At 44.1% G+C, this 25,809-nt stretch overlaps 1 protein-coding gene across 2 annotated transcripts in view; it reads left to right on the top strand.

Moving 5' to 3' along the window:
- PLCG1 (phospholipase C gamma 1) overlaps nucleotides 1–25,809 on the top strand; it is a 158,121-nt gene that overhangs the window by 12,878 nt on the left and 119,434 nt on the right. Inside the window, exon 1 of one of the 2 annotated variants that reach the window (XM_068263882.1) lies at nucleotides 17,153–17,260. The exons of the other annotated variant lie outside the window; for it this stretch is intronic. Coding sequence (XP_068119983.1) covers nucleotides 17,248–17,260 — 13 coding nt within the window. The 5' untranslated portion in view covers nucleotides 17,153–17,247. Of the gene's footprint in view, nucleotides 1–17,152; nucleotides 17,261–25,809 lie in introns of those variants that run through there. 2 annotated transcript variants of the gene reach the window in all.

The raw sequence follows: 25,809 nt of genomic DNA, 5'->3' as shown, positions 1-25,809 counted from the left end.
CAGATTTTTGATTGGATTTAGATCTGGATTTTGACTGTGCCATTCTAACTCTTCCATTTCGGAATGATCGCTTGAACAGTGCTCTGTGGGATGTTCAAGGCTTTGGAAATCTTTTAGTAACCTAAGCCTGCTTTAAATTTCTCAACGTTCTCCCTGACCTGTCTGGTGTGTTCTTTGGACTTCATGGTGTTGTTGCTCCCAATATTCTCTTGTGTGGTGTAAAGGTGGTTCTACAAAGTATTGACTCGGGGGGCTGAATAATTACGCGCACCCCACTATGCAGTTAGTTATTTGTAAAAAATGTTAGGAATCGTGTATGATTTTCGTTCCACTTCTCACGTGTACACCACTTTGTATTGATCTTTCACGTGGCATTCCAATAAAATTAATTCATGTTTGTGGCAGTAATGACAAAATGTGGAATACTTTTGCAAACCACTGTATGCCTCTCACTTCAGATTCCCTTTAAAGCGGAACGGTAAACTCCTCCAAAAACAGTTTCACATACCTGGTGTTTCCCCAAGCCCCCAGCAGCCGTCCTGTCCCGTGCCGGTCCAGCACGATCCGTTCTGCCGCCGCCAGCTTGTTTTGCTACTGTCTACTTGTAAGTCGACAGCAACTGCGCCTGTGTGCCCCGGGCTACGCGAAGCTTTCTTCACGTTCCTGCCCGCAATAGCATCTTGCGCCATTAGCGCAGGATGCTATTGCGGGCTGAAAAGCAAAGAAAGCTTTGCGTAGCTTGGGGCACGCAGGTATAGTTGCCGTCAACTTACAGATGGCGGCGGCAGAACGGAGGATCGTGCAGGACATGACGGCTGCTGGGGACTTTAGGGCCGTTCTCACTTGAGTGGGAATCGCGCGATTCCCGCTCAAGGCAAATCGCTACAACATGTAACACATGGCAGTGTTCTCACTGCGTTAACTGCAAACGTGTTACATGCAGCGGTTTGCTGACTGTTCACGATTAGCTCCAAAACCGCCGCAGTGTCCAGTGATTTTTCCACGTTAATCACAGGAAAATCACTCCCGCGGAAATCGACTGCGTTTTGCGGTTTTAGATGTGAACGGGGCCTTACAGTTCTGCTTTAGGGCTGGTTCAGATGGACGTCTGCGTAGCGTCGCGTCTGGGGGCGTTGCGGCGGCTGCGCGGTCAGGCTTTCAGTAGCCTTCGGTTGCGTCGTGATGCGGTCGCGGCTTTTTTTTCCCGTAGGGGAACATTAGCCGTCGCGGTTGGCCACTCCCTGGAAGCTACATGTTGCTTCCAGGGGCAGCCCGAACACTCACGAAAATCGGGACCCGAACGCCGCGTTCGGGTAAAAGCGCGCAAAAGCTCGGTATAAACGCTCCCATTCACTTGAATGGGAGCGTTTACCGCGACGGTCCGAACGCTTGCGGTAAGCGCTCCGCAAGCGTCCGTCTGAACCAGCCCTTAAGCTACTGTAGGTGCACATGCTAGACGACATTTAGCAGAGACAGCTCTGGCTCTATTGTGTGTGTACAGGTGTCCGCTGACACAGCGTAACCATTTTAGCCGCAGGGACGTGAGGCTCACGTCCGTGCAGCCTGCGATCGCGATGGTCCCGGCCACAGGGGGGCTTGGTGGCAGGGGACAGAAGTCCCCTGAGCCAATCCGTGCATGTCCGCCGAGAATGATCACCGTTTTTGAACAAAAACCGTAATCATTCTGAAATGGTGATGCTGCCTCCCTCCCACTCTTTTGTTTCCGCCGTGCCCGCTGCCGAAAGGTTACATTAATGAATGGGAACTTCATTGTTGGGGAACTCCCATTGTCCACTGTTCCCATTCATTAATCTCCCCTCTAGGCCGCTGTGATCACTGGCATCAATGAGATTCCTGCATCAACACAGCTACGCATTACTTCCTATTAAGTGTACTTCTTATACACTTATAGGAAATAATGCGCAATGGCATCTAGGGACTAATTTTTTTTCTAATATGTATGTCAAGGGTGTATTATTATTACATTATGTGCATGTGATTAGTGATGGCTGTAAAACTGAAAAAATGCACATTTTATTTCCAAATAAAATATTGTCACCATACATTGTACTAGGGATAACATGTAAATGTTGCAATAACCTGGACAAATGGGCAAATTGTGTGGCTTTATCTACAGGAGAATGATTGATTTATTTTAAACTATAATGGCCGAAACCTTTTTTTCTTATTGTTCCCATTAAAATGCATTTAGAATAAAATAAGTCTTAGAATAATGTACCACCCAAAGAAAGCCTAATTGGTGGTGGAAAAAACAATACATGATTTTGTTGTGATGAGTAGTGATGAAGTTATTGGGGAATGATTGGGAGAAGCGCTGAAAGTTGAAATTTCCTCTCGTCTATAAGGTGAAAACAACCCGCAGGCTGAAGTGGTTAAAGATGTTCCCAGTGCTGGAACTGGCCTGCAGAGGAGGGCGAGGGAACACTATTTAGAATCCAGAGGCTTTTACCTGCTAAGGGAAGTACCTAATGGGGCACTTTTCCTCACTTAGGGCTTGTTTCCACTGTTGCGACGCGATTTCGGCCGCATTCCGACGCTTGTAAAAACGCAGGATGCGTTTCCACATGCGTTTTTACCCGCGATTTCGCCTGCGATTTCGCATGGCAGGGTGCCATGCGAAATTAACCATGACACTGCCAGGGCTAAATAAAATTGAAAAAGGTGCGAAATCGCACGCGAAATCGCGGGTAAAAACGCATGTAACAAACGCATGCGTTTTTACTATTAAATACATTAGCGGCGATTCGCACGGATTCCCGACGCAGGCGAAATCGTTGGCTCTTTTGTGCGTTTTTCACGCTGAAAAAAACGCACCTCAACAACGCTACAGTGGAAACAGGCCCATCCACTTGTATTACATGTGCGGATCTGCATGCGTTGGACGCATGCAGATTCGCGATAGTGGAAACGAGCCCTCAAAGAGAATCTGTATTGTTAAAATCGCACAAAAGTAAACATACCAGTGCGTTATGGGACATCTCCTATTACCCTCTGTCACAATTTCGCTGCTCCTCGCCGCATTAAAAGTGGTTAAAAACAGTTTTTAAAAGTTTGTTTATAAACAAACAAAATGGCCACCGAAACAGGAAGTAGTTTGATGTACAGTATGTCCACACATAGAAAATACATCCATACACAAGCAGGCTGTATACACCCTTCCTTTTGAATCTCAAGAGATCATTTGTGTGTTTCTTTCCCTCTGCAGCTACCTTCCACTGAAGTGTCAGGCTGTTTCTTCCTGCAGAGTGCAGACAGCTCTGCCTGTATGTAAGTCCTCAGTATGTGAAAGCCCAGCCAGCTCAGAGGACGATTTATCCAGCTTGTAAAAGATAAGAGAGAAGAGAGAAGCTGTCCTAATCTAAATAATACACAGGCAGTGTGCATAGAGGGGCCTGGAAGGGGGAGTTCATAGCAGAACCACAACACTGAAGAACTTGGCAGCCTTCCAGACACAGGCTGACAAGTCTGACAAGAGAGAGATAAGTTGATTTATTACAGAGATGGTGATAGTAGAACGTGCTGCAGTAAACCAGAACACATTAGAATAGCTTTTGGAACTTTTAGGATGATAAAAAACAGGATGCAATTTTTGTTACGGAGTCTCTTTAAGAGAATTTGTGGAGATCCGTATGCCTCTCTTGTTCACAGAAAAAAAAAAAAAAAAAATAATAATAATAATACTAAAGGAAAAAGCTGTCTTTCGAGGCAAAATATGGGGTGGAAATGCTTTGCCCATTAACAGTGTTTACTGAGAACAAGGAAAACTGTGCATAGGGCTGGTTCACACTGGGCGCTTAGGCAGCGCTTTACTGATCGCTGGCGATTAGCAGTGCACCGCTGGTAATGCAAGTCAATGGTAGTGTTCACACTGAAGCGATCGCCAGTGATTAGCAATTTTGCTTGAAATCTCAAACATGGTACATGCAGCATTTTTTTTTTTCTACAATTTAGCACCCAAATTAATTTTACCTCCTTTTCATCTCAGAAATAGAACATTGTAAAACTTGCATCGGGGCCCATAGCTCCTTAGCTACGGATAACGTTTCCAAGAGCAGCAGTTGTGAATTTTTTTATTTTTTTTTATCTTAAACAATCTTTCGAAGCAGAATGCAAGCATATTGCTGGTTGTATAATGCAGTTGAAAACCACATCCGGCAGCCATCTATGCCTAACCCTCAGGATTAGTGTGGTTTGTAAAATTAAGTGCATTGCTGAAACTGCTTGTCACGTGTGTGTGTGTGTGTGTGTGTGTGTGTGTGTGTGTGTGTGTGTGTTTTTGTTTTTTTATTACAGCTGTCTTGTGTCTCTGGTCCAGCATGCATGGCTCCTTGCATACTTGGGTAATGTTGGATTTTGTCAATTCATAACTCCTCCCCCTAAACCTACTGGGAAGGCACACTTTCAGATGCACTTCATCATGGAATGTTGACTGACAGGGATTTTTTTGAGGTGGTGGATGTGTGGAGCTTTTATAATAATGCTGGGAATACACAATTAGATTTTTCTATCCGATCGTTTTTTCTGATCATTTTTCTAAACGATTTCCATTCACTTCTATGAGAAATCAATCAGATGGTTCAAAAGATAATTTCCGACCTGTCCGATTTGTTTTTCTATCTGCCAAAAAAATCTCATGGTGTATTCCCATCATTAGTTGCGTTGCCCCTCATTCTGACCATTTTACTTTTACTGATGCATCTCACACATCACAGCAGCCAAGTCCTCAGACTTGCCAACTGGTAACTAAGTACATAAAATATTTATCATTCGTGTCTGAGAACATCTTAGGTGGTTTCTAGAAACCAGTGCAGAACTGTCTCAGACTTCTGAAAGGGAACTAAGCTCTAATTTTTAAAAACTTTGTAACTGACCCCACTTAGTAGGAGGCTTCCTCTCTGGGTCAGCAGCTTGTAGGATATGTTCTCTTCCATCCGTGTATGAGCGTCCACAAGCAGCTTCAAGCTACTGCGCAGGCACAGCCTTATTTGCGCATGCACAGTACACAGACAGGAGCGCAGCTGCAAACTAGAAGAGGGTTTCGGTCAGAAGCATCCATAGGCTACCTTGTACTTCAGAGAGTATCTTCTTTTCCTGGTAAATTGCAGTTTGCTGTAGCAGGGAGCTCACAGTGGTATTGTAATGCTCCAATGGCAGCAGTCAGAGCACTTCTTGGGGTAGGATGGACTGATCTTCCATAAAAGAATGCGGCTTTCCTATCTCACAGTATAGCTGTTGCCAGCCTTTACATGGAGATGTGACTGACAGCTGTGAAAGAGGACTTTCCACTAGGACTGAATCTGGTCTAAGGCTACTTACACACCAGGAAGTTGCGTTTAGGGGACGTTATAGGGCACATAACGTGCCCCTAACGCAACGCCTGGTGGTGTTGAGCAGGACGCTACCAAGAGCCGCGTTACAAGCAGCTCTTGGTGCGCCTGCTCTGTTGGAGGCACTGCGGAGACCACGTGAGCGGAGCTCTCCGCATCATGTGGTCCCGCCAGCCAATCCGCGGCCGCTCCAGGATGTAAACACTGCAAGTGCAGTGAATAATAAGTAGCCATGTGCCTGGCTATGTAGCGGCCACTCCCCGCCTCCTTTCCGCCCATAAAATGAAAAAAAACCCCTACTGAGCATGTGCAAACCGTCTAACACGGCTTAGCCGCGTGGAAAGTACTGCATGCAGTACGTTATGTAGACGTGCTGCGTTACAATGTAACGCAACGTGGGCACTGTGAACAAGCCCATTGATTTTTCATTGCTGTGCGTTACAGGCTGCTCTAACGTGCGCCTGTAACGTCCCACTGTGAAAGCAGCCTGAATCTGCAGAGTTTCCCCTCTGCCTCTAATACTTTTAGCCATAGACCCTGAACAGGCATGCAGTACTGATGTTTGACTGCATGTACTGTATGCTTGTTTCAGGTGCATGAAGGATCAGCATAATGCCAGGCAACTGGTATTGTTTAAAAGGAAGTAAGTGTGGCAGCTTCCTTATCCCTCTCAGGTCCTTATCATTCATTCATTCATTCATTCATTCATTCATTCATTCACGTAGAGAATAAAACAAATACCTTACAAGCTGACTTTTGCATGAGTTTTAGAAGTGATGAACTGTGATGAAAGGAAACCAGAGACGAGCTTACCTAAAGATTTTATACTCTCCCGGGGATTCCTCCCGCCCCATAAGCACAAGTGAGTCCTTCCCCGTTCTCCTGCGTTCAGCCGTTCAGCCCCGGTAGTAAGCTCAGTTGCGTCCAGTCTGGGTCTTCCGTGCATGCACAGTAGGCCCTGGCTGACGTCACTGAGCTTATTACCGCGGCTAAACGGGGAGGTACTCACCAGCCCCATAAGGACGTGCAAGTATAACATCTTTAGGCAAGCTCATCTTTGGTAGGCTATAGGAAGAAAAAAAAACATTGCTTTGATAAATCTGCCCTGCTGTTCTCTGCGTAAATAATACTTTCTTGGATTTGAACTCTCCGCTCAAACCAGCAGATGGAACCCCAGAAAAATGTTACCCTTTGTTTTTTGTTTGTTTTGAAATAAAACTTGTAACAAACCCCTCCCCCCCCATACTTACCTCAGGAGGGGGAAGCTTCTGCATCCTAAAAAGGCTCCCCCCCCTCCCCCCCCCCCCCCCCCCCCCCCCGGAAATCCAGCACTGTGACCCCCTCCCCCGAACCGCGGCAAGGTAAACGTTTACCTACCGCAATCCAGCGCAGGTGCAGTAGCAGCTCTTAGTTAAGGCTAAGGCAGAAATGGCTGAGCCCAATCCTATGCACTCTACTGCACAGGTGCGAGTCATATGCTCCTGCGTAGTAGAGCGGATCGGTCAGGCTCGGCTGTTTTCTCCTTAGCCCAAACGAAGAGCCGCTACTGCGCTTGCGCTGGATCGCAGTAGGTAAATATTGCCGTGCCTGTGCAGTGATTGTTAGGCTTCGTCGAGGAAGTTTTGGGGGAGCCAGCCTTGGATTCCCCCAGGCTACAGAGGACGGGGAAGCCTCATTGGAACCCTGAGGCTTCCCCCTCCCGAGGTAAGTATCTCCCAGAGGGAGATTTTTTTTGTTACAGGTTCCCTCTTTAATATTGAATATTAAAGATTTTTGTATTTGTTAGGTGTACAAACATAGAAAACACATAACTGATAGAAGTGATGGATTTGTCTTCTTTGTGCCCAGCAGTAGGATGCTTTGCAGTCACTTGCAGCGTTCGTGTGCAGGATTGGGCATTGTGTTACTAGGTAAATGGTTGTTAGGCTGTTCAGTTTATATCCCACTTTATGGTTTACCACATGCTGCATGCATGACTTCCTGTCTTCATTGTATGTGTGTGGTGTGTGTTTATATATTATTATTTTTTTTTTTTTCTTCTTCCTCTTAGCTTTAAGGTTTAGTTTAGGCCTCTCAATAAACAGATTCAAAATAACAACATCCTAGACAGAAGCCCAGTTGAAGGTCTACTGACTTTACATTAAAGTACAACTGAAGTGAGAAGGATATGGAGGCTGCCATATTTATTTCCTCTTAACCGGTTCAGCCTACAGGTGTTTTCACCTCGAGGACGGAAGCAATTTTCCCCTGCTCCCATTCATTCGCCAATAACTTTATTTCTACTAATCAAACCTAAATGATCTATATCTTGTTTTTATTTCGCCACAAATTAAGCCTTTTGTGCGCAATACTTGTTTTCAGTAATTACTTTGTCTACGCATTTTATAAGCAAATACACAAAAGAAAAAATACACTATTTCTCAAATTCCATCCCCTGTAGTTTTAAAATAAGCAATGCTACTATAAATAAAACCCACCCATTTTATTTGCCCATTAGTCCCGGCTATCACAACATTTAAATTATGTTCCTAGTACAATGTATGGCGCCAATATATTATTTGGAAATACAAGTGTATTTTTTCTGTCCCGTCAATTGTAAAACAGTAATATTCCCTAATGACATACATAATAATAATAATAATAATAATAAAAAACTACGTCCCTAAGGCAATTATTTATGGATTTTTTATTTTTTTTTCATCTGTTTACTTGGTAACTGGGGTGGGGGCTTTGGAAGTGATTAATGATATAATTTCTTATTAAAGTGTGGTGTGTTTTAATTTAACTTTTAGCCACTAGATGGCGATAATTTACATTTTTTTTGTTTCACTTTACGTACTTTATTATGAATAATTGTGGACCCTGATTGGGGTCATGTCCATTTATTACAGGCACTGTGATTGGTTCAGGGAAGCCTTGCTTCCCTTCCCCAATCGCCGATATGGAAATGCCACCAAGTTTGAGCGGCGGTAGCGTGCGCACCGGCCGCTTAAACAATGGACGTGGATATGCCTCCAGTTAAACTGAGAGGCGCCTATCTGGACGAGTATACTTGTCAAGATAGGCTGTAAAACCAGTTGCCTGGCTGCCCTGCTGATCTGTTTGGCTGCCGTAGTGTCTGAATCACACCAGAAAAAAGCATGCAGCTAATCTTGTCAGATCTGACAATGTCAGAAACCCCTAATTTGCTGCATGCTTTTTCAGGGTCTATGACTAAAAGTAGGAGAGCCAGGCAACTGGAATTGTCTAAAAGGAAATAAATATGGCAGCCTCCATATACCTCTCATTACAGTTGTCCTTTAAGAAATGAATCTGTTTACAGCTGAAATTATCACTCATGATGGGTTCCGGCCATCAGTCTGCCATCTTTACACACATCCATCCTAAACACATCTTCAGTGCCTATAACAGTATGGAATAGAAAAAGTTTTGTGGCAGATAGATATGTATATATAGATATATAGATATATATATATATATATATATATATATATATATATATATATATATATATATATATATATATATATATATATATATATATATATATATATATATATATATATATATATATATATATATCTATATATATATATCTATATATATATATATATATATATATATAATTTATATTATTATTTTTTTTTTTTTTTTTTCCTTTTGGCTGCTCGCTTTCTCTCTGGACACAGGGCATCCTCCATCCGCTTCTTCCTCCTGCTCTCTCTATGGCTTGATGCATCAATCAGCACTACATCTACCCTGCACGCACCACGGTGGTTACTATTAGCACGCGGCCCTGTGTTTGTAGTGTGCGCTTCTAACTGCAGCTTGATGCACTCGTGCGGACGCGGTACTTGTATGGCCATTTCGAGCTAATGAAGTACAGCAGTTGCGCTAGGAGCATGTTGCGCGGCAGTTAGTAGTGCACGCTACATACACAGGGCCGCATGCTCTGTGCGCATGCTCATAGTAACCAGCGCTGTGCGTGCATGGTAGATGTAGTGCTAATTGATGCATCAAACCCATATGACAGTATGTGCAGTGTGCCTCCACTGGCTTCGAAGCTCTGAGTAAAAAACAAACATTCCGCAGAGATCACCTGACAGGACTAAAGATGTTGCCACCTGTGATACATTTCACAATGTAAATCGGGGAGAAGAAAAGACTTTATAATGAGCAAACTCTAATTTTATCCTATATAATAATACTCAAGTGTTGCTGCATCCTCTGTCCCTGTGTCCGTGCGTTTGCGCTACTGTGTATGTGCAGCACGGACAGCCGTTAGGACAGGGTGGGCGCACGCATGCGCGCTATGTGGCGGTGGTTGCGGAAGGGGAGGGGGGTTGCGACACAGACCTAGAGCCCGTTATAGTAACAGGCTTGGGTCTACTAGTGAATAAATATTGTAAAATAAAATAAAATAAAAAAATGAACAATTTTACTCAAAGCATTTTTTCACTACAGTCCCTCCTTATATGTACTAATATTAAGTTACCCTTTGTAAAACAAAACATTGGCAGTTCTTATTTGGAGCCACTGATCAGCCCATAAGCAACCTTGCTGCCGCCACCAAACTGAAGTTCAACTCTGCAGATCTCTGGGTGTCACCGGGACAGGAAGTTAAGCTTGCAAGAGCCCGGATGTCACCGGGACAGGAAGTTAAGCTCACCAGAGCCCAGGGTGTCCCTGGAACAGGAAGTTAAGCTCGCCAGAGCCCTGGGTGTCACTAGGACAGGAAGTTCAGCTCGCCAGAGCCCCGGGTATCACCGAGACAGGAAGCTTAGCAGGCTGGAGAGGAAGTTTAGCTCAGCAGAGCTCCGAGTATCACCAGGACTGGAAGCAGCACAAAAATTCAGTTATAAAATCAAGACCTGCACTATAAAAGAAGGGTAACAAATCCTTGAGTAGGCTGTCTCTGAGCATCTGTATGCAGCATTACCTATGTGTAACATTCCAGCATAATCCAGGCACACAGGTATCATTGAATGAATGGCACATTATCCCTGTGTCTGCCTTCTAACAACACAGTTCTGTTTAGCCAACAAGCCCGTTGGGCTCTGGCTGTTTAGGAAATAGACACATTCCTGTGTTGGTTACACTTGTTGGCGGTGTGTGTTAAACTTCGCACACTACTCTCATTCTTCATACCCGGGGGTCACAAACGCTCTTCATTGGTTCCCAGCGGTCCTCCCATGACTTCACCCTCACCCAAAGTTAGGTGACTCTTCAAATAAACTGTAGAAAGATACTGTAACACCATGCTGTTATTTCAAGATGCCAGTGGTGTCCTATTGATTTGAATGTCTGCTTTAAAATGTACCTGAACTCAAGGAACAGTTAGGCCTCTTTCACACCAAGACGTTGCGTTTTAGGGGACGGGTCGCATAACGTGCCCCTAATGCAATGCATGGTGGTGTTGAAGTTGGACGTCAGATTGAGCCACGTTATGAGGCTCTTGGTGCTATCCTGGGAAGTCCGGATCTTTTCAATGATTCGGATGATTCGAATCGGATCATTGAAAAGATCTGGATCTTTGAACCGAATCTTTGAATTATTTTACTAGGGAAGCAGGAAGCAGGGGTGCAGCAGAGTAGGAGGTGCAGGAGAATGAATGCACATTGAGGGTGCTAATGGGGAAGGGAGAGATGCAGCAGGAAGATTGTGCTTGTGCACAGAAGCTGCAGTTCCTGTTTCTTCCAGACATCCACTGTGAACCGAATCCTTCATTGTGATGATCCGGATGATTCGACTCACAAAAAAGATCCGGATCAAAAATCTGAATCGTTCATGATCTGGACAACACTACAGTGCAGTGAATATTAATTAGCCATGTGGCTAGGAACAATAGCGGACTCTCCCCTTACTGAGCATGTGCAAACAGTCTAACGCAGCTAAAATCACATATAACGCACAGCATGCTGCACTTTCTTTGAACATCCAGCGTTACACTGTAACGCAACGTGGGCACTGTGAACAGCCCATTGATTTTTCATCACTGTGAGTTGGGCTGTGTTACAGGCTGTTCTAACGTGCGCCTGTAACGTCCCACTATGAAAGCAGCCTTAAGGGGCCCATACACCTAACGATTTTCCCGCCGATATACGGCCGATTCGATCACAGTGCCGTCGATCCGTCCGTGCGGAAGATTTTTCTCGATCGCCGGCGGGTTGGCAGTACGTCGATAGGGGGCGTTCGAATGCCCGACGACCGATGCAATACAGCGGGTATACATTACCTGTTCCGGACGGCGCGAGTCCCCTGGTCCCCGCTGTCTTCTTTCCGCGCTGGGTTCCAGACCGGCTGCAGCTACACGGAACTTCCTGTCCCGGCAGGAAGTTCAAACAGTAGAGCGCTCTCTACTGTTTAAACTTCCCCTGGACAGGAAGTTCAGTAGTTGCAGGAACGGTGTGGAGCCCGGAACGGAGAAGACAGCGGGGACCAGGGGACTCGGGCCGGACGGAACATGTAATGTATGCAGGGGGGGGGGGGTGCAGGGCAGCAGTGGCAGCTCAACAGATTGTGATCGGTTTCAGGCTGAAATCCATTCACAATCTGTTTGCAGTAAAGGTGGCCATACGATCCCTCTCTGATCAGATTCGATCAGAGAGGGATCTATCTGTTGGTCGAATCTGATGGCAAATCGACCAGTGTATGGCCACCTTTAGTGTTGAGATCCCACCACAAGATTGGCTAAAGGCATTGAACGTAATGAAAATCTATTCCTAAAAAAACAAACAAAAACCCAAACCCTCCAGATTTTTAATATTTGATTTAGGGGAGACGTGGGCGGTAGAAAAGTGTGATAGAGGTTTGCTCTGTACCATATCCAGTAGTACGGAATGAACAGCGGTAAGATCAACATTGCTCAAACGTTTGCTGACCCCTGTAGTATCGGAGGGGGCATGGCAGAAATCATTTAGTTGGTTTCAGTTACATATCGATCGTTTACCCAAAAACAAGGCCACATCTGATGGTGTATGATGTCCTAAAGAGGAGCTTTACAGAATAACTTGATTAATAAAATGGCCTTTTTTTCATCTTGTCATATTAAATGTAATTATGTAATCAATGTTTGCTCATTGTAAAATCATACCTCGCCCAGATTTACTTTCATAAATTTCTCAGAGATGCCAGCATCATCACTACTAGCAAGGTGAATCGCTGTAGATTATATATTATTATTTTTTTTCACTTGGCATGCCAACTTTGATGTAAAGTTGAAGTACTGTATACAAAAGTGGTATCAAAATAAATCAGTCATCAAATATCGTAATGGTTGTTAAACAAGAAAATATATCAAATAAGGGAGGTGTTAGATTAAAAAAGTAAGTTTCTATTTACTGTATATTCCTGCGTATAAGACTACTTTTTAACCCTTGAAAATCTTCTGAAAAGTTGGGGGTCGTCTTATACGCCGGGTGTCATTGATGCCGGGTGATACGCCCTATCCTGTTACCACCTCTCAGATCTCCCCGCAGAGAGAGCGCAATCTATTCTTCCATACCGCTCTGATAAACATGTAGATAAGGAGAGCTGACCAATGCAACAAGTCAATTGACTATATACTGTTATATATTGGGTACCACATACAGTACAGCACCAGAATCTGTTCATACACAGCACCAGTATATGATTTTTTTTTTATTTGGTGTGCGTTGGAAGAGGGGTAGTCTTATATGGCGAGTATATCCCAAACTCTATATTGTAACTGGAAAAGTTGGGGGGTCGTCTTATACGCCGGAATATACGGTATTTGTTTCAAAAGAGGTGTGGTGTGTTTTATTTTTTTTTATTTTTTTTATGCATAAACATGAAATACAGTTTACAAGATACAATTCAGACCAAAAGGAAGCTGCTGCTAGCTACAAAGTGAGGATTATCTTATGGAGAGGGAGTGTAGCCACACCCCCTCCCTATCTCTCTATCTCACTCTCTCCCCTGCTCACAAAGACCCAGGAGAAACCTATAGTTACATAGGGATGCATGCAAACTTTAGTTGATGTGTAATATCTATGTTTATGCTTGTGTGTTTTTGCGCTATCGGGCTCATTGGGTCACATAGACGCCTTCTCAGTGACCTCCAGGTCTTCCAACCCTGCCCCCACCCCCCTCCTTTTTTGTTCTTGTAGTTAAACCAGGGATACAATAATTGCAGGGCATTGCAATATTTAGAAACAAGGGAAGAACCCAGTAGGGGATTGGAAGACCACCTGTAGACACTATACACGTCATGCATAATTCCATCAAAACGTCACGGTTTATCTACGGTAGTTATGCAGCGAAAGTATAGTAAACAACAAGTAAACCCTGTAGGGAATGTGTGTGTGTTTCTCAATGTACAGCAATATATAATTAAAAGAAGGGTTTCTGATGAGGAGGTAAAATGAGGATCCTGAATTATTTATTATGTTCTACTATATAACATTGCTTAGCCTTGGCCACTGCCATTTGCTTCATCATACAATGTATGTATAGAGCATGATGGTTGTGTACTTGGCACATCCCCACTCAGGCTGCACACACATGCATATACATCATGCTTCGCTCTGAAGTATAGACGTGTGGGGTGGTCACCTGACCATTCTACCTATTTATGAAGGCAGAAAAAGCCGTGCTTGTAAAAGGTGTAACTGGAACTCATGGGGGGCCCCCGTAACAGAACCCGATACCCTGGCCCCAGGCACATGTGAGCAGTGTCATCCTCCCCATGGATGTATTTAGACATGGCCTTGTGCAGTCACATACAGTGCATGCATTGTATGGGCATGTATCTATAGGTACCTCTCTGTTCTGCATCTATTTGCACAAGCCAATTTCATGTATTATTTACAACAAAAGTACATTTGCTGTTACTGTTTATATAGTGCTGTCATCTTACTTAGTGCTATACACAGTTGTGCCAAATGTGTCCACAGTTACAGTGGAAACTTTCAAAAAGGCAGGCATGTAAGTACATTAAAGAACAAGCGACACCCATGCTAACCTAAAAATAAAAACACATATTTAAGTAGATAAAGACTAGTTCTACTTACATAACAGATGTATTGCACTGTCCACATTATGATTCCTGTGAATTTTATAAAGGAAAAGCAGAGAATCCTATTCTAGGCAGTTTCCATCTTGGTTACCTTTGACCTCCTGACATAATTTCCTCCCTGACCAGTGCACCTAAGGTATGTGATAACTCCAAACCATAACAGCAGAAAAAGTTTTGAATGCAGGATTAGCATCTTTATCACTTAATACACTCAGACCAGTTGTTGTTGAAATCTGATTTATATGGTGACAGTCCCGCTTTAAAGTGGGCCTGCACTCAGAACTTCCTTTCTGCTCTAAAAGATAAGCAACAGCATAATAATCATTAAAGAAAAACATTTCTTTGTTACAGCTGATATAAGTCCTGGGGGTGGACTGCACTCATAATTAGAGGGAGGAGTGTGCAGGCAGACACTTCAGGGCAGTGGTGAGTAGGGGGGGCAGGTATTAAAAAAAAAAAAAGTGAACAATGCAAATTGCCTGGCTGTCCTGCCTATCCCCTGCCTCTATTACTTTTAGCTTTAGATGCTGAAAGGCCATGCAGATCTGATATTTCTGACTGGATTTGCTGCATGCTTGTTTGCAGGTGGGATCAGGGCCGGATTTACCATAAGGCACTGTAGGCACGTGCCTACAGGCGCCTGATGGTGGAAAGGCGGCTCAATTTCCTTCTCTAGTGCCACTAGTTACTTAATACTGAGGGTACCTCTGATTACCTATTGTTAAGGGACACCTGTAGCTGTGACAGACTGGGGAAGTAAGAGAGAAGTGACAGTTGGGCTAGCCAGCACACTTGTGGTGCGAGCGCTGTAATTACAGCAACGGAGATTTGGGCGCAGCAGGCGCCACCATAGGCCGTAATAGGAATTACGGCTATAGCAGCGCAAAGTCAGTAACTTCGGCACCGTCAGAAGACAGAGCTGAAGTTCCTTTTAAAACACTGTAATTCTTCTTCCTAGCAATAGCTGGAAGCCGAATTAAATTAATCCCCACTATCCACGTGGACCTAGATGGGGAATAGTATTTAACGCGGCCGGCGGCAATCTCATATGTATGCCTTGTGGTGCAGTTTGTTGGGTGTTTGTAGGTTCATGGAGGGTGAAGTCTAAGGTGCCAGGATGTCTGTGCCTATAGGCTTCTGTCATGTAAATCCGGGGCTGGGTGTGATTCAGACACTACTGAAGCCAAACTGATCAGCAGGGCTGCCAGACAACTGGTGTTGTTTTAAAAGAAATAAATATGGCAGCCTCCATATCTCTCTCACTTCAGTTGTCCTTTAAGGAGCCTTGGCTACCTGGCTTCTGGGATTGTTCAGCTCTGTTCTTTGTGTATTTCTGGGATTGCTTTTCTCACCAGCCGTGTCCAGTATATGTTTGATAAACAGATCGGAGTCTCCAGCCATGTGTAGAATAACCTGTAATGATGTACACCCCTCCGAGCTGCCCGCCACTCTGGCAGCGAGTGGTACACAGGCTCCTGTGTCCCCTTTTAGTAACAGGGAGCCTTTGTGCCGCCAGCTACCCCTCCCATGTCCCTGCTGTCTGTTTCCCAAACGTCACCGACCCCTTCACTGCCAGATGCCTGCGGTGTGCAGCTGACTGGGGGGGATTCTAGCGAGTATCTGGCAAGGAAGTGCTTGCAGCCCCGTGTACTGCGGCTCAATCAGGGCCTAGATCAGCAGATGCATTGTAATCGATGGCCGCTGTGTGTGGCTTTCTGTATATTTCCAGCTCTTCTGTGGCTCGCAGCTTGTGCCCTTGGCTATATCCCTGTGGGATGCCCTGACTGCAGCCTATTGATTTTTCTGCTGCAGATTCTCTTACCTGCAGATGAGACAGTAAAGTGATACAGTCCATAAGGATGAGCTGTTATCCCTAGAATATGGTCATCGATTTCTACCCTTTCTCTTTCTCTAAAGTTAAAACAAAATAAAAAGACTTGGTGATTAAACTTTTTATAAAATATAGTAGTTTTAAATACCCTGATGTTTTCCTAACAGCAGGGCTTTGCTGCCCTCTGCACTTGCTGCCTATTGGCCACATGGCTACAGTCAATTTCTCATCAGCTCTAGTAATATCCATGAACAGCAAGTTTTTCCAAGTTGACACTAGTTTGGCTAGAAACTTGAATGCAGATTGAATTTGGACCAATCAACAGCAAGATTCAGATGATATTTTTATTTGATTAAGGCCTTGTACACATTCTAAATCGCCAGCGGTATTGCAAACGCTGAGCAATTTATAGAGCACTTTTTCCTGCGCTTTGTGCTTAGAAAAGTGCTTTTCTAAGTGCCTTTGCTGAGCGATTTAAGATTTTCACTTCCTGACGTCAGATCTCTTTGACTCGGAAATCAATAAATATAGTGTATTTATTCTTAAAAGTGTTTGGCAAATCGCAATTAAAAGCAATTTTTTTTTTCTTTAAGCGGTTTGAGATTTCCCTATAACTTCCATTGACCAAACACGCTTGGAAAATAGGAAATCATTGCAAAAGGGCTTTAGAAAATGCTCATAGTGTGAACAAGCCCTTAGGGTATGTACACACATACAACTTACAATACATGAACAACCATCCAATATGACGAACCGCATGAATTGATGTTTGGACGACCATTACATACACGCTGACCAACTAAACAACCAACTCATTTAAATACGTCACACGCACACCATCTCTGCATTAAAAAAAGCCGTTCAAACGACTAGTACACATGTGGCCAACCTGCACAACAGTTGGTCAGTTAATCGGGCAAACCGCCTCTTATCAGTCGCTCGTCTAGTCATTTGCTACGTGTTCTCACGCCCAACCTATCGTCCAACAGACCAGTTCAGACAATAGTTTGGTGGAAAAGTTGCACTTGTGTATGAGCCAATGGGGTGTGTAGGAGTCAATGGGGAACCTGTTAATTATTGTTAAAAAAAAAAAAAAAGTCTATATAATAGTTACAGATTTGGTTTGGTTGAAAAGAAACCTCCAACCTGATTTGGTGACAAACAATCATCAAAGTGGATTGTTGGATGGAATGGATTTCTCTTTCTTTGGGTCGCCATGTTCATTTATCTCATGAGAAGATGGGCTAGTCCAAAATCTGTCTGTAATGTCAGATTTCTACTGCTTACTGTAAGTGACAGCAAAATAGGAGAAAAGTAATTTATGGCTAATTTTTACTCTGGAAGAAACGTACTTCTTATTTGTATATGTTTACATGTATTTAAAATTTCAATATTCTCGTGACAGAGGTCCTTTTTTAAAGTGGATCTGAGGTGAACTTTTACTCATTGCATAATGGTGTTCCTTTCCTATTGTTTATAGGGCATTCATCAAGCCAAATACTTTTTTTGTTTTTGTGTTAATACTCTAATTCCCTATAAACTAAATAAACCACGCCCACAGGTTTTCAGAGAACCTTGGCAGTAGCAAGGGCTCATGGGAGCTCAGTCTGGGCAGGAGGAGGAGGAGGTGTTACTAGCCATTGATTTCAGAGGGGAGGAGGCGGGGGGATTAGGTTTTTTTTTTTCACAGACTCAGTGCTCAAGATACAGATAAGCCTGTCTCTGTGTAATGTTACAAACAACATGGCTGCTGTCATTGTATCACAGGAAGAAATAATCATTTTTTATTAAAGCGGTTTGCAGCTAGATTTGCTGTGTAAACTATCTATCTAAAATTTAGATAAGATTTATAGACAAGTTACTTGTTCTAGTTAGTTTTCAACTTGGATCCGCTTTAAGTACAGTATCTCGGATCTCCCTCTTATGCTGGGTACACACGTTGCGATTTGCAGGATCGATGGGATCGATTCGATTATTTCCAACATGTTCGATCGTGTTTTGATGGATACAGCCGTCGATTTTGCATATCCCGCAAATCGCGCGGGAAATCGCAACGTGTGTACCCAGCATAACTCTTGTCAAATGACAGTTTGCTTCTGTGTCATCAATCTGTGTAATCTGCTCTTCAGGCCTGTGCAGTGTAACCCCCTCCCAGGCAGACAAGTAGAGCAGGAAGACCCTCACGCTGCAGTGGATCGCTGCTCTCCGTCTCCCGGGGGTCTGTCTAGCTGGAAATTCATCAGAGCGCTCCAGCCGGGGCTCTCTGGAAGAGCGCTAAGCAGGATATGAGAGGATAATGTGGCGGCCCCCGGAGGCCCTGATGACGTTTAGAGGATATCAGTAGCGGCCTCATGTCCGTCCGGCACATGCTACAGTTTCTCTGTTACCATATACATCGGCCGGGCTGCTGGATGCGGATTGAATAAGCTTATGTAATGAAATAAGGATTGATTTTCTTGAGTGTTAATGTAATTGATTTAAATCTATTAATACAGAAAGGAAGTGAAACTATCAGAGTTCCCGGCACAGCATTTGTCAGAAGCCTTGCAAAGAAATTGGGCAAGGGGGGAGGGTAGCTGTCCTGGGGGGGGGGGGGGGGGGGTAGCTGTCCTCTGGGGGGGTTCGGGGGGTAGCTATTCCGTGGAGTGGGGGGGGGGTTGCTGTCCTGTGGAGGGGGGGGGGGTAGCTGTCGAGTGGTGGGAGGGTAGCTGTCAAGTGGTGGGTGGGTAGCTGTCCTGTGGAGGGAGGAGGGGAGGGTAGCTGTCCTGTGGAGGGAGGAGGGGAGGGTAACTGTCCTGTGGAGGGGGGAGGGGGAGGGTAGCTGTCCTGTGGAGGGGGGGAGGGGAGGGTAGCTGTCTAGTGGTGGGAGGGTAGCTGTCCTGTGGAGGGGGGAGGGGAGGGTAGCTGTCCTGTGGAGGGGGGAGGGGAGGGTAGCTGTCCTGTGGAGGGGGGAGGGGAGGGTAGCTGTCCTGTGGAGGGGGGAGGGGGAGGGTAGCTGTCTAGTGGTGGGAGGAGGGGAGGGTAACTGTCCTGTGGAGGGGGGAGGGGAGGGTAGCTGTCTAGTGGTGGGAGGGTAGCTGTCCTGTGGAGGGGGGAGGGGAGGGTAGGTGTCCTGTGGAGGTGGGAGGGGAGGGTAGCTGTCCTGTGGAGGGAGGAGGGGAGGGTAGCTGTCCTGTGGAGGGAGGAGGGGAGGGGTAGCTGTCCTGTGGAGGGGGGGAGGGTAGCTGTCCTGTGGAGGGGGGAGGGTAGCTGTCCTGTGGAGGGGGGAGGGTAGCTGTCCTGTGGAGGGGAGAGGGGAGCTGTCCTGTGGAAGGGGGAGGGGAGCTGTCCTGTGGAAGGGGGAGGGGAGCTGTCCTGTGGAAGGGGGGAGGGGAGCTGTCCTGTGGAAGGGGGAGGGGAGCTGTCCTGTGGAAGGGGGAGGGGAGGGGAGCTGTCCTGTGGTGGAGATGGGTCAGTTGCTATGCTATATTTTCAACCCCTCCGACTATAATTTGTAATAGTGCATATTAACCTCCCTGGCAGTCTGAACATTTTAGTATTTGTAAATGTAAAGCGGTTACATTGTTTGCCAATTAAAATATAGGTGGCTAGAAAGCCAGAGGAATGCCCCCCCCCCCCCCCCCAATCCACCACCACTATAGATAACCAGAAAAGGGCCCGCTCTTTCCCAGTATAGGTAGCTAGGGAGGGCTACCCCCCCCCCCCCCCCCCCCCCCCCCCCCCCCGTTGCTTGTGCCTGCTGTCTCACCTCTAGCGCCCGCTGACAATCCTACTTGCGCAGCTTGCGCTGCTGACCCCGGTCCTTATACAGGAGTGGCACAGCAAGAATTATTTTTCTTTTCTGTAGCATGAGGAGGAATTATCCCCAACTGGCTTTTCCTGCATTTCCAGGACTAGCTATTCTAGTAAAGCTGTCCATACACTGCTTGATGTGGCAACCATTATCTGCTTCCTGTCTGTTCCCTCCTATGTCTCTCTGTGTCCTGTGACAAATGCTAGGGGTCTCACGCTAGGGGCACTGTGGCACATACCTTTCCTGACCACTAGCGTTTGGCCTCTAGCGTTTGTCATGTGACAGAGGTGCCGGGGAGATAAAAAAGGAGGAGGAGGGCTTGAGGCCTCATTCCACACCTAAAAATGAAAACGCAAAGCGTTTTTGTGTGCTGTTTTTTTTTTTTTCCCCTCCCGGCGCTCCACTTCGCGCCCTGCGTTTCTGGTAAAAGCGCTTTTCCAGAGTGGTTTTGTAGTTCACTTCCCTGACACAAGTCAGGAAGTGAACTCTTTGACCTGGAAAAGAATACAATGTATTTATTCTAAAAAAAAAAAAGTGAATGCAATCACCGCATAAATCGGTTTTGTGAGCGTTTAGCGCTCTTCCTATACCTTCCGTTATAGCCCCAAAAATGGTACAGGCACCGCTTTGCTAAACGCACAGTGCACAAACCGCGCTGATATGAACCTTCTCATAAAGATTCATTGCACAAGCGTTTTGTGGGCATTTTAAAAGTTGCCTGCGCTTGAAAAAAGACAGACGCTTGTAGTGTGAACAAACCAGACAGTGGAGGGAAGACATGGGAAGAAGCACCAGCGGAGAGATGAGTGTAAGCTTCACTGCCACTTGACACGAAATCTAATGACCAGCTGCCGCTCGAGCAAAATCTTCCATCTGGTTTGATCGACCAAGAGGATTGATTTTGCCTAAATTTGATTTTGAAATCATTTTGCAGCATTGATGTCTAGCCATCCAGGCAAACTAATTTGGCCAGATATTGATGAAAGAATCGACCAGTGTATGGCCACATGAATCAAGATCTGAGGTGAAACCATTACCATATATTTGGAGTGGCTAGCAAACTATCTAATCCGCCGAAACTTCCTGGTTTATAATCTACAGCTTGGTCTGTGATTATACGATTTATTTGTGAAGCGGGGCGTTGGCATGACAGCGCTCGTTTCTTCTCGTTATGAAGTGAATTTTTTCAACGTGACAAAGCAATACTTCTTGAGCGTATCACAATCTATACGTGAGTAATCTTGTTCCGCGCTCTAAACTATATCTGAGTCATTTTATTGGCACATTTTTTTTTTCTGTCTCCTCAGTACTTGCAGATAACTGCTGTGCGGGAGAGACGACTCCTCTGTGCTGCCACAGTAAAGTGTGCGTTTGTAGCGAATGCGTCACAGATGAGATCAGTGTGTTACAGCGGAATGAGCTGAGAAATCGCTTCACTTGTTTAATTCATGCTGCTGTTGCTAAATAAGTGGTGTTGAAAAAGATTTTTATTTGAAGGACAACTGAGGTGAGAGCAATATGGAGGCTGACTTATTTTTTTCCTTCTATTGATCCGTCAAAGTTTGCCTGGCCTTCATGCTGATCCTCTGTCTCTCAAGGTGGCCACACACACACACACAAAACAATAAAACGATCCAATTTTACGGCAATTCAAAAAATATATGATCAGATCTCCCCCCAAAAAATCTCAAGCTTTTTTCATTCGACTGAAAAAAACCTGATCGGATTTCCAGTTTTTTATTTTTATCGATTGGGAATGCTGAAAATTTTTCTTAAATTTTTCTAAAGATTGTATGGTGTGTTTTTAGATTGCCAATTTATTACTATATACACACCCAAGCAATTTTCTCAGTTTCCAATCATTTTTATCATAATTGGGGAAAAACTTGAACATAGGTGTGTGTGGGTACATTGGTCAGATTTTTTTAAATGTTATAATCAGTCCAAACATTTTATTGCAATTCTTGAATTGAACGGATATTGAAAAAAATGTATTGTGTGTGTGTGTGTGTGTGTGTGGCCACCTTAATAGTCTTAAGGTGGCCACACACCATACCATTTTTTTAAATATCTGTTCAATTCAAGAATAGCAATCCATTTTTCTGACTGACTGGTCAGATTTTTGAATTGTTACACACACACACACATAAGGTATATGTTCAATTTTTCCCCAGTCAGGAATAAAATGATTGAAAGCTCAGAGAAAATTGATTGAAACTGTACATCGAGTAATTGACAATCCATCACACACCATATAATTCTTAATAAAGTTGGACTGAAATTTCCAACATGCCCAATCTCCAAAAATAAAAAACCCGGGAAATTCGATCGAAAACAAAAGCTTCTCGATTTTTCAGGATAGCCGATCGAAATTATAGAATTGGTGAAAAATTGGGATCTTTTAATTGTTTGGTGTGTGTGGCCACCTTTATGCTGCATACACACTTGAGATAAAAGTCTTTGGAAAAGGCGAGATCACAGACCAATCTTACCCCCTTCCATGTAGTATGAGAGCCATACTCTACACAGTCTATTCTATTGGAGCTGCACTCCCCATCAGATAAAATCTTTGCAAGATGCTGCACACAAAGATGCTGTACACATTCAAAAGATCATTATCTGCAAAAGATCTCTTTCTGCAATAGATCCATTCCTGCAAAATGCATTCATAGTCTATGAGATCTGCAGATCCTCATACACACCTTGTTTAACAGACTTCATCTGCATATCTGGCAATCATCTGCAGATCTGAAAATCCATCCTGGTGGATCTGATCTGCAGATGATCTGCAGATGATTGCCTGTTAAACAAGGTGTGTATGATGATCTGCAGATCTCATAGACTATGAATGCATTTTGCAGGAATGGATCTATTGCAGAAAGAGATCTTTTGCAGATAATGATCTTTTGAGTGTGTACGGGCATCTTTGTGTGCAGCATCTTGCAAAGATTTTATCTGATGGGGAGTGCAGCTCCATAGAATAGACTGTGTAGGTATGGCTCTCATACTACATGGAATGGGGTATAATTGGTCTGTGATCTTGCCTTTTCCAAAGACTTTTATCTCAAGTGTGTATGCAGCATTAGTCATAGAATCTGTTGTGGATCAGATGTTTCTAACTGAAGTCTGACAAGATTAGCTGCTTGCGTGTTTCGGGTGTAGCTGAAATAGTCTTGATTTTTTTTTTTGTGTTTTTTTTTTTTTTTTTTTTTTTCTGAGGGATATGGAGGCTGCCATATGTATCTCCTTTTAAACAATACCTGCTGCCTGGCAGTTCTGCTGATCCTCTGTTTCTAATACTGTTAGCTATACATCCTGAACAAGCATGCAGATCGGATGTGATTCAGACACTACTGCAGCCAAAGAGGCAATCCTAATCAGGACTGCCATGCAACTGGTATCGTTCAAAAGGAAACAAATATGGCAGCCTCCATATGCCTCTCACTTCAGGTTCCCTTGAAAAATGTTGGGGTGGAGTGGGATCTTTAAACGAGTAGCCAGAGTGGTGCTGTTACCATGAAGGTTGCAGAGTTCAAATGGAGACATTTTAGGTTTAAATAAAAATTTTGAGAAAACCAATAAAAAAAAAGACAGCATGGCGTTGCTTAGGTAAACTGAGCACAGTGGACAGGTATACAAGTGAAACTCGAAAAATTATAATATCGTGCAAAAGTTCATTTATTTCAGTAATCCCACTTAAAAGGTGGAGCTAATATATTAATTAAACTCATTACATGCAGGGCAAGATATTTCAAGCCTGTATTTGTTATAATGTTGATTGTGGCTTACAGCTTGTAAGAACCCTAAAATTAAAATCCCTGACCAATAGAATATTGTTAAAAGGTTCAATATTCTAGGCTCAAAGTGTCAGACTCTAATCAGCTAATTCATCCAAAATGCTTGCTAAGGGTTCCTATTCCATATATTAGTTGCACCTTCTTAAAGAAAACCTGTAACCAAAAAAATCTCCCTCTGGAAGATGCTCACCTCGGGAGGGGGAAGCCTCAGGGTCCCAATGAGGCTTCCCCATCCTCTGTAGCTTGGGGGAATCCAGCGCTGGCTCCCCTGAAACTTGCTCGACAAACCCTGACGAGTACTGCGCAGGCTCGGTAAATATTTACCTTCCGCGGGTTTGTTACAGGTTTTCGTTAAGTTGAATTACTGAAATAGAATATTGTGCAAAAAAAGTTCATTACATTTTTCGAGTTTGACCTGTAAGAGCTTTGGCAGCACTGAGTAAATGGGGGATCATCGTTTTTATTTATTTTTGTGTGTGATCTAGTCGAGAAAGCGACCAATTTGAGCAAATAGGTCCTGGGGCAGCAGCTGTACACCTGTGAAATTATGAACCAATAGGATCCAGGGCAGTGCCATGCTATATGCAGAAGGGAGCCTGGTCCGGAGTTGCACCTCCTAAAAGAGATGTTTACGATGAAGAAGATGACATGAAGTGTTTTTTTTTTTTTAGCAGTGGTTATGTAAACAGTAGGCCACCAGTAGCTTTATCAGCGAGGCATTAAAATTGCTAATATTATTGATCAGTGGGTAAGTTTGGGAGTTGGTTTCAATAAATTGATCCTTCAAAAGCGGAAGTTCACATCTAGATTATAATTTTTATTTATTTATCTTTTATATATTTTTTCCTTCTTTTAGAAAAAAAAAAAGTAAGCAGCGGCAACCTTGTGTCCTCACTTCATGCTTCCTTTCAGCATGTTTTCCTGGCTAAAACCTCTCTGTGGCGTATTTTAGGCTGTGATGTCACGCCTATGAAATGTCAGTGGCATTGGAGAGTTTGGATCATGTGCAGTGGTATTCTCCGGTCCTGTCACACAGCCCCTCTGCTGTACAGCGTGTGTTTCCTGATTAGATAGGGCACTGTGCAGAGAGAGCCCTTTCCTGTGTTTCTCTGGCATCACACGTGCTATTTGGGTTTCATCGCTGCCAGCCTATGCCTGTTATGTTCTACTAAAAATAAAGTTTTATTTTGTTTATATGCTTAATGTATCCTCATACAACCCATCCCCTGGGAACCTGGTTTTATCTTGGTCTTGTGTGTGTCTGTGTGCAAATAGACCACAATAACCTTAGTGGTCTGTGTTCTCCCCAGAGATTTGTTAGAGTAACTGTCGGGCATAAAATCAAAAATAAATTCTTTATTTTTATCTGGTAAACAAGTATGTAATAAGGATGCTAATCAGGCAATCCAAAAGTTAAAATCACTATTACTTTTCTTGTTGATAAATTATCATTCCCCAGTTTACATGACTCTTATTTGGTACACAGAGAATTTGGTACACAAAGGAGAAGTTGCAGGGCATGCTGGGTTGTCTTTTTTTGCTTCTCTACTTCCCCTCAGACTTAACTAATGCAGCCTGATTGGCTGAAGCCTCTTTCTCTCCTGTTTTCCCCTCCCACACCTCTGTTCCTCTCTGATTGGCCAAAATGTCTCAGGCTGAAACAATGCACTTTCTATAGTGAAGGGCGGGCACATCAGGCAGAGGAGACTAAGGGCGGATATTACATCACGACTGGCTTCAAAATAGACACAGTAAATATGGAAACTGTCTAGAATAGGATTCTCTACTTTTCCTTTATAAAATTCATAACATGGACAGTGCAATACATACGGTATGTTATGTAAGTAGAGCAAATATTTATCTACTTTTATATTTGTTTTTTTTCCTGAGATAGTATGGCTGACAACTCCTCTTTAAAGCTGCATTTCAGTGGGGCCCCAGGTGGAGGTGGTGGGCCCCGAGTGGAGTTTTGCTATCCCCTCCTACCCACCTTCTATACTTTG

The sequence above is a fragment of the Hyperolius riggenbachi genome, chromosome 12 (assembly GCF_040937935.1).
Source record: "Hyperolius riggenbachi isolate aHypRig1 chromosome 12, aHypRig1.pri, whole genome shotgun sequence".
NCBI lineage: Eukaryota > Metazoa > Chordata > Amphibia > Anura > Hyperoliidae > Hyperolius > Hyperolius riggenbachi.
The sequence above is the reverse complement of the archived record's forward strand: the minus strand, read 5'-3'. Positions and strand labels throughout refer to the sequence as shown.